Source organism: Cyprinodon variegatus, unplaced genomic scaffold (genome assembly GCF_000732505.1).
Source record: "Cyprinodon variegatus isolate N-32 unplaced genomic scaffold, C_variegatus-1.0 Scaffold1290, whole genome shotgun sequence".
Lineage (NCBI taxonomy): Eukaryota > Metazoa > Chordata > Actinopteri > Cyprinodontiformes > Cyprinodontidae > Cyprinodon > Cyprinodon variegatus.
The window spans coordinates 26,179-36,231 of record NW_015151743.1 but is presented as its reverse complement, the minus strand read 5'-3'; the positions used below and the strand labels follow the sequence as shown (position 1 = coordinate 36,231).

The 10,053-nt window shown below is 38.9% G+C and overlaps 1 protein-coding gene across 1 annotated transcript in view; it reads right to left on the bottom strand.

The window, feature by feature from the left end:
• LOC107102659 (CD2-associated protein-like) overlaps positions 1 to 10,053 on the bottom strand; it is a 37,880-nt gene that overhangs the window by 8,795 nt on the left and 19,032 nt on the right. Inside the window, exons 7-8 of the mRNA XM_015402047.1 lie at positions 7,233 to 7,351; positions 4,639 to 4,722 (exon numbers count right to left, since the gene is read on the bottom strand). Coding sequence (XP_015257533.1) covers positions 4,639 to 4,722; positions 7,233 to 7,351 — 203 coding nt within the window. The remainder of the gene's footprint in view (positions 1 to 4,638; positions 4,723 to 7,232; positions 7,352 to 10,053) is intronic.

Below are 10,053 nucleotides of genomic sequence, written 5' to 3'. Positions count from 1 at the left end.
GGCTTCCTTTTGTCTGGCGTTTGACTGGGAAGCGCCATATTGAATGCTACCGTTACTGCTACTGTACAGCTCTGCTCCATGATAGAGTCTTATCAGCAGTCATTACAGGAGGTGTTGGTAATCCTGGCTGTGTGTCCGTCACTCTTCCTCTAGACCCTGGAACCTGGACTTCCACAGGAACTTCAATTCCTACTGAAAAGAGGACTTCAGACCTCTCAGCAACAGTTCACTTCTTTCTCTCTTTAGTCCAGGCAATATGTTCCTGATGCCTCTGCTTTATCGGTGGTTTAGAAGTATAGTGGAGCATGTTCTTTTTCCAGTTGCATCATCTAAATAAGTGGTCCTCCTAATTGTCCATCATTACCGGTGGTGAGTTTGACATAGTGGAAACATTGAAAGCAAGCTTGTATGAGCGATGCAAACAGCAACTTTTAAACAGACCATGCACGAGGAGAAATAGGCCTGTGCACGCTCTCGCATGCATTTAATAGGTGTTCCCTCTCGGGAGCAGGTACAGGGTTATGCATGCGTTTTTTTTTTTCCTAAGAAGAGTTTTCAAAATTTCGCAAAAAGTCCTCCACTATATCTTTGACATCAGGAATGTTACGGGAGTGGCTCATGTGTATGAAATCAGCATTTTGTCGTCATGGAGTCCATCCTGTCCACCTTCATTACTACCTGGATAAGCGCTGCCACCATCAGGGACCAGAACAGGCTGCAGCATATCCTCCCCTCTGAAGAGAGGATGATTTGCTGCAGTATTCATTCTCTTTAGGAACCGTACACCTCCAGGACCCTGGGGTAGGCAGGAAGGACTGTATCTTTAAGCCTTCCTAAACTGATTATTTTAGTGTTGGGTGATAATGACTGTCCAGTCAGGTCAGCAGTCTGTCTCACAACTTTAATTCAACCATCTCATGCGATACTCAGATCCTCTGGTAAATACATCTTAAATTCATCTTTAGTGTGTAAACAGCTATCTGAGTTTGTTTTGAAATAAGCCTCGTAATTAAGTGAAAGATGGTTGAGTTTTCCATGTAGTCTGATGGGTTGCACAGCCAGGCATGCCGTTTGAGTCTCATATTACTTTGCATTCAGAGCACTTTTGTGCATTGTGTAGAGCTGTAGCTGGAAATCAGCTCAAAATGACTCATACATCGATCATTGTGTAATAATGAATTTCAAAAGACTGAATGTATCTGAGATGGTTTGGAAACAACAGCAGAGCCGTCAATGGGCTGTTTCTTTCTCAACTATTACCTTACTCTGTGCATCTTTGTTTATTTACACATAAACTGGGAGCGGATCCCTCAGAAAGGGCCTCAGTGAGAGGTGTGAATAGCTGAAAAGGTGCAAATGGCTTGTCTAATTATATCAAACTTTGAACCTGTTTTGACCTGATAATCTGCATCCTGTTATGGTTAAGACAAGCCTGTGTTGGGTTTTGTGAATTGGAAAACTATAGAATTAGAACAGTGCAGATATCTTTATTTGACTAAAGATCAACTTGTTATAAAGATAAACTTGCTTTAATGTTTTGCTGAAACTGATCATTCCTCAATTTAGAAGAAAAAACAGTTGATAGCAACTATGAGATGCAAGTAGAATAAATGATTGAATAATTGTTTGATTTATTTTGAAATCCTTCACTTCAACTTAATGATCTAAATTCAAAAAGGATTCTTTTGGTTTTAGTCAATTCAACTCCTCCACATCATTTATACAATGTCAAGCAGGGTTAGAATGTTCCTGTAAAGCAAGGTGGAAGATGGAGGAGGATTCCATCTGTTGCAGCCAATGCTTCTGACTGCAGCGCGTTTGGCCCGTCTGCAGCCGCTCTGCCTCCAGCTCGGTAGCCACATGTGATGCGACTGAGCTGACCATGACCAATCCAGACCGGATAACATCAGAGACCGTTAATTAAAATGCTGAGGTGGAGGATGGAGCTGCAGGGGGTGCTGCTTCGTCCTCCTCCTCTACAGGCTCCTGATGCCGCTGGGGACTAATTAACTGGTCAGTGTGATTCACGCTGGTGGAGAAAAACCTTTCGATACCTTTAGAGTTTTTCCGACAAACACCGCTGCCATGTTAAGTTAGAAACTTCTGTGACTCAGAAGAATAAAAAGCAATCTTTCATAAAATAAAAATATATCTAATCAAATAAAAAAATCTTTTTTACTTCTGTATAACACAGCATAGTTTATGTACACAAGAAGCAAAATATTTACACAAACTAAAAAGGCAGAATCATTTATCTGAACAGTTTGACTAAGACGTTATCAGTCGGGGTAAGTTTCATCTAAAAGGGGGTCTTGTCAAAAAAACATACATAAAATAAAGCAATGCATGCAAAGCGTATTTCCTGATAGCAATTACTTTTACTTTCTCAACTTATAAAGATGTTTTGCACCAGGCTTAACCAGCAGACAGACATCGTTGCCCCCATCTGCTGGCTGTATTGACTCACACATCCTTTCCTAAATATTCAAGCTCTAGCTCATATCAGGGATCTGATCATTCCTTACGTTCCTAACAGAGCACTTCTCAAACAAAAAGTAAAATTAAATGTAGAATAAAAGGCATATATTTTAGTTATCAGGCTCCTCTCCTGTGGAAACAACTACCAGTTTTAGTCTGTGAAGCAGACACCCTGTCTACTTTAAAGGCTTAAAACATTCCTTTTTAATGGAACGGGTACCACTTTCCATAAATCTACTTTATTCCATCTCTATTCTCCCATTCTGCGGTGTTTATTAGTTCAACCTCTAACTTAAATGGGTCATAGAATGCAAAACTGTGTTTCCATTGTAATAGATGAATAGCGATAGTTCAGTGGGTGAAATGGACGTACAGAGAAATTCAAATCCCATCGACACCTCGGAGAAAGGGGAGCATTTTCATAGTCTTCCTAAGGGTTGTTCCAACCGTAAGGCTATATCAAATTTGGGAATGACGTGTCGACTGCTGGGCCGCTGACTGGACCGGACCTCAGCAGAGAGCCAAAGCAGAGCCGTTCCCAGCAGACCGTTTGCAGCTGGTCTGCTGCCATCAACACCTTTTGATTAGAAATTATAGAGTTGGGCCTGTTTCTCAGTACATAGTCCTGTTTCTCTCCAAGAGATAGCTAAGGGGTCAGCTTTGACTGCAACTGTACGTAATTTCTTTTATTACCTTTCACATCAAAACCAGCTTATAGTTTATCTGCTTAATAGTTTCTTAAAAGAGTCCCCTGTGGAGCTAGTTTACATTTACCTTTTCTAAAATAGAAATGTATATATAAAGCCTTAGAGCCTATAAGAAAATTGATCATTATAGTAATAAAAAAAGTGACCAAAGCATTGGCTTGTAGTTATAGATATCTAAATATTAAGGGAATGTTTGAACATCTTTGAATAGAAAGAACTATGTTCTAAAATAAGAAATCTTACCACAGCCAAATGCTGTTTGTTAGCTAGTCGACCCGTGTTAACCCGCTGATTTCAGATAAACAGCAGTTTTAAGTTCTAGTAAATCTTTTCCAGAAACTCCTATCCAAACATTAATAAAAAGAAAGTTAATTTTCCAACCAAATGCTAACAGAGAAACATTATTAAGGTAAGAAACAGTCAATCTATATAGAATTTCCTCTGTTCCTAAACCGGAGAGACTAAAAACAGCATTACCATCACTATATACTGTATTATTAAGGATGTTTATTCACACATCCATTAACTTAGCAGCCACATCCAAACACCATAGCAGCTTTAGCTCCTGCTTCAGTAAACACCTACATTCATACTGTATTCACAGCATCGTCCCTGTTTTATACCTCTGCTATTAAAATACATTTTTCCTTATCTTAGACTTTTTGATCATTATTTCCACACTTTCCTGGGAGGTGCTAGCCATAGAAGCCATAGTAGGGTACTTGTTTACTCCCTGCGCAGTGTTGTACCTCCTTTGCTATTGTAAATATACAATATTAGCTTTGTTTACTAACAAACAGAGCAAAAACAAAGGGTTAAATACAAAAATAGCCAACATAAGGTGGAAATCTTTCAGAAAAACTTAGTATAAACCAGAAAGGGCTACTAGCATATACGTTTAAAAGACTTCTTCATGTAACAATGTACCTTTAATGTAAGGATTTTTAAAGAATTGTCTCAGGTTTCCTCCAGCACAACATTTGGTTGCATCCACACAATTTCACAACAATAAAAGTAACAATTTATATTATTATTCTGCACAAACAACACTGGACAGAATTTAATTATGTTTTTTTTTTTCCTCCTCTCTTTTTAATAGGGACACACAGATCCACAATTTTTATTACTCTCAATTCAATTCAGATACTTAAATTTGTATTTCTGCAGGTTTGGAAGGATTCTCACATGACTGATCTGTCCAGCAAAAGCTGACCGATTTTTTTTTTTTTTTTAAACCCAATAAAACATTTATGAATCACAAAAACTTAGAAGGACAAAATCCACCCTGAAAAGACAGATGCAACTGTAAGATGCTGACGAAGGCTCAAACCTTCCTACTATTGAAGACATTTTTAATCCAAATTAAATTTATTATAGAAATAAACGCATTAGATCTGCCCCCATGAACCAGGACCATCATTTTCTGTAATATATGGACCGACACACTGCTTACCTTTTTGTGTTCTGTTGGCTTGGGTTTGGCACTATCCTCCTCATCAAACTTGAAGGATTTCTCTGCAGCCACGTCCTTCGGAGGCTGCAAGGAAACATTTTGTCTGACATCAGGCGATTTTCATATGGTTTTCATTTTACTAACTGAAAAGACAACATCCCAGTATATTTTGGGAGCTTTTTCTAAAGCCATAGAAAGACTTAATTCAGGTCTCTCTAAAAGACCATACTCTGCTCTAACCACAGTCTCAACGTCTTCCTCTTTGGTTACTAATAATACAAAACAATTTACAGAGATCCTTTCTAAAGCTACATAAGGATTAAGCATTTAAAACCAAAGGCTGAGTGTTTTTGAGTTCCTCTGAACCTCAACGTGATTAAACCTGACGTCCGGCATCGGGACCCTCAGCAAACTCAAAAACAGATCCGACGCACCTTTTGTTTATGAGTCACATATATAATTAGTTCATTGTGTTTAAAGCTCTGCAGAGCAAATCCAATCTAACAGCAGACATTATTGTTATTATGTCAGACATTATTAATGACATTTTTTACTCTATTATCTCTGGACTTTCATTCCTTTGAAAAGAAGTTATGTAAACTTTAGGATGAATTACCTGAATGACCTAATTTAAGCCTTTCTGAGGTCATTTTTAATGGGACAGCCTTTAAAGTTTAATTCAGAAGAGAAAGATTTGAATCAATGAAATCTAAAAACTGCAGATATAAAGTCTATAAAATTGATTTATACTAGGGCTGAGGCCTCTCTTATCTATTGAAGCCAAAAGAAATAAATCCATAATTTCCAAATATTAAATCTTCATATATAAATGATTTGATTCATAGATTAATTTCCCAGCCTTGATTTATACTCCAGAAACTATCTGATATTTTTTCACTTTTATCCATCATCGTCATTATATTTTACAAAGACTTTTAGAGATATATCAATACAAACTGCTGAGGATTGTAAAGAGGCGGGGCAATAATACTTCAGTTTTTAAATCTAAATCTGGAGAGTACATGTCTAAAGGTTTATGAGTCTACTAGATCTGTTCAACTAAAGACTCAAATGTTGCCTGTTTCTCTTTGAAGAACCTCTATCTTAGCAGCTGAATCCAAACATTTTAAGTCTGGTCACAGATTCTAAGTTGGATTTGGACTTTTACTGGGCCGTTCCAACTCACTACTAGGCTTTGATCTAAACCCTTTCACTGCTGTCTTGGTTGTTCTGAAGATGTTTGGCTTCCCATCCAGGAAGCTTTTTCAATTGAAAATGTCAGATATAGCGCTTAGTTTGGGCTACTATATAAAGCTTTAAACTCAACGCTATTTCTGACCTTTTTAACTGAAAAAGCTTCCTGGATGGGAAGCCAAACATCTTCAAACTTGAAAACCAAGTCCAGTGGATTGTTTTTTTTTTTTGTTCGTTTGTTTGTTTTGTTTTTTTACTTTTTTTGGAATTCTTATGTTTGATGAACCTTTAAGTCATTTTCTTATCAGGATTTTCCTCTAATTAGCTTCATATACCTTCCCATTACCTTGGAGCATTTTTTTATTCCCCCACGTGGTTACAGACTGAAACTGAAACTGTATTCTAATGATCCAATTGATTCTACCTCAATCCAACCTCTCTTCCATAAAACCCAGAACTAACGGGTTCCTCCACAGGTTTGTGCAGCTCCTCCAGAGTAACTAATGCATTCCTCGCCCTGTTTCAGTTTTACCCAAAAGTCTTGTCTCTGTACATATGGAGTTTTTTCTGGGTTTGTTTTATGTCAAGCCTAAAAGCTGGTTTATGCAGAGAAACAAGGTCGCCGCCGTCCCCCTGCCAAAATTGTAGGTGACCACAGACAGTGCAGCAGACAGGAGGCCTCTGATTAGTCAAATTTACATCCACTCTACACTATGTGTATTTCCTGTTTGGTACCTTACCGGCTCATTTTGTTTGTATGACCGCCATCGTGGAAAACGACTCGTGAAGATGGACCAGCTAGAAGAACGAGGTGTGCGAGAACGCTGGGACCCTTTTCCCACCTGGATCCCACTATTTTTGGCCCTCATGTCCCTCCGTTGTTGTACAAACTTGACCCCACAGCTAGTTTGTGATGGTCCCTCTCGCATTGTGGCATGGAATAACTTAGGGCCGCGCTTCATGCTGGGCATAAATCCAAAATATCTGCAGCAAGCTCACTGCGACACACTGCTGCAGGAGTATAGGCCCTTAAATAAGAGCCATGACCCTTACAAACTAGAGAGGAGACTACTAATGAAAACTGGGTTTGCTTAAAGGGTATCAAACTACAGACTGCTGAAAGCCATTTACCTTCTCCTTCCATCTAACCATGTTGGGCTCCTTTATAGTTATCAGACATTATGTCCATTTAAACATGGTTAAGTTAATAGTTATAGTAATTTAAAAAGTTTCCTAAGGTTCAGGTAAGCATCAGGATCTTCTAAATAAAAAATAAGTGTTTCCATTTCATCAATCTTCCCTTTGCTCCTTTTAATTAAAGTATTTTGTAAGAAGGCTGCAGGCTTTAAACTGGAACTAACCCCCACACACCCGCCTTTTTTTTGTAAAATCATCCTTACCGATTGTCCCGTGACAAACTGGCCCGGTAGCCTCCTGCCAGGCATCTTTGGTCTGTTAGCCGTTGGGTGAGTGAGTTTCTCGGAGGCTCCGGACAAGTCATCAAAACTCATCAGATCTCCTGAAAGCAGATGAGATGAGGAGACGTGGAGATAAGGAAAAGGACACAGCAGAGGGAAGTCGTGACTAAAAAGTACATCCAAGGGTGAAGTGACACAACCAATTTCATTTCATTACATATGAGTGCCTTTCAGCTTGCAGACAGATTATTTCCTGGCTGCTACTTAAATTAGCAAACGTGACAGCAGAGAAACAAGTCTAGAATGTGGGGTTTTTCTAGGGGTGATGAGCTGAGTTACGCAAACGTTTGCATAATCTACAAAAAAAAAGAACGCCTGAAGGTTTAAATCACACAAAAATGGTAGATAAAAGGGAGATACACGACTTAATGAAAGTCTGACCAACACACATATTTATAGGTTCTGGTGCTAAAATAATAATTAACATTCAAACAAACATCATTGCATAATGCAGTCATTCAGGCTGATTGATCATGCAGCAGGTGAAAGTCTGCAGCATTAAGGACTTGAGTCATTTTTTTTTTTACACATCAAATACAAAATAAGAATCCTGACAAAGAAACTGCGTGAAACTGTGAGAATCGATACATTACCCACTACCTGAAGATTTTTAAACTAAAGTACCCATTTAGCTAATGTGATCATCTGGAGTCACATTAAGTTTTGGGAGTTTTCTCTGGTTCAGTATGAAACGAAGCCCCATGGGGACCCAAAAGAATGGACTGGCAGATAAGTAAGGTCTCTATGGGGCATCCTGAGCAAGTCTGCTGATTTTAACCATCGCTCATAGTTTACTACAGCTTGGACAAATTTTCATTGGTCAGCAGTATTTTATTGCATCAGTACTGCTTTCCTCCACTTCATTCTCTGAATTGTAAACAATTAATATGTTTTAAAAAACAAAAATAACCTCCATGCAGGGTCTCATTTTTGCACCTAAGAAAACCCATTTAGGTCATTAACGCCATTCAGGCATGAGTTTTTTAGCTTAGAAGTAAAGGCTGTAATCTCACAGCTATGTTACCGGTTGTTTTTTCATTTCATGATTTGGATGAGCAAGAGGTGAAATATTAATGCTGGAAAAAACATTTAGGAAGATTGTAGAAGAAAGTAATAAACTTATATCAACACTAAACAGCAGATGGTGGATGTTTTTTTGGGCTGCAGTGGCTGATAAGGTGAACAGATTCCTGAACTTTCCTCTAATTTTAGCATCTTTGAATTTCTTTCATTCTTTACAGATGAATTCATTTCCACCACGATTTTTTTTCTAATACTATTAGGCTAAAGTCAACAATCCTTCAACACTTTAAGCTTTTTCCCCATTATAAAGGATTGCTACAAATGAAAAAAAAACAGCCTTTGAAAAAAGGAAATTAAAACATAATTGGAAATATTTCAGATTCTCAGAATGAAAAAACGCTTTTTTTCCTGCAGTAAATTAAGAAGAAGCCATTAAAATAAAAAAACACTAATACTTTATTATATTTTTCCAGCAGATTTCTATCAGAATGGCGAGGTATTAATTTAAGATCATCCAATGTGACGAACAGCAGGAGTCCCTCAGAGCTCTTCAATAAAACAATATAAAAAGTGTTTCTGCTGCAGCCTGCCACAGCACTTTGCACCCACTCTGCAGTAATCGCCTGCAAACAGAAAGCTCTGCCTGTAATTGCAGGAATGATTGAGTTTTCATGTTCACCCGCCAAGTGTGAGTGAGTGTTTTGTGTGGAGCGGTTTTAGCACCTTCACCGGCTGCTTGTCGGGAGGAGACATCTCTGAGGGATGACATGCCTTCAGGTCGGCCTCATTCAGCCATCTGTGATGTCGCCCCACTGTGACCTTTCAGCCTCCCATGTGTCCCCGTTTATCGCTACACTTTCCTGCTCTTAAAACATTAGTCCCAAATCTATTTATTCCTCAGTGAAGTCTGCTGCTCCCTGGTTTCATTCACTCTGACTTTAGCTTCACACAAGTGCTGCACACATCTCTGCTCCTTCAGGGATGAAGGAACAAAGGACTTCTATTTTTTTTTTACTTTAGTGTCTTTAAAGAAATGAATCAGTTTGATTAGATGAGGGTTGAATGAAGTGCTAAATAGTGGATAAAGTGACGTCATGGAAACCAGAGAACAGTTTCATGCGGTAGACTAGCCATTAAGACCACTAGTCACAATAACTGAAAGAAATGCCGTTCCTCAATATGTGTACTTGTGCGTTCTCATGTACTCGTGAAACGTCATCAGCCTCAGCCCTAGCACTGTTCCAATTCACAACAACAAGAAAACTGAGAACGGACTAAGTCCCTGGATTATGTTCTTGCCCCTCCCTCTTTACCCAGCATGCATCAGAGCAGAGTTGTCTGTTCTTGAGATTGACAGCTGTCCCAGCATGCACTGCGGCAGCAGCAGCTACCAGGGGAGCGCTCACAGAGCTCAGAGTATTAAGTAAAGAGTTATCTTTTCTGTTGCTCTTGTAAAATAAACCATGATCATAAATTTGGACGTTAAGAACCAATGTCCATGTTTCATCGTAACATGATAACAGGTAAGAGGATGCAGTTTTGTTCATGAACAGCTGTGAGGTCTCTCTTCTCTGCTCTGCAACCCCATCTCAGCCAACTGGGTCCATGGGGCCAAGGCACACCTCCAGGAGGGATCCTGTGGACATTGGTTCTCAATGTCCAAAATTACGATCAAGGTTTATGGCACAACACTGTTCAATATAATTATGTTTAAAGATCA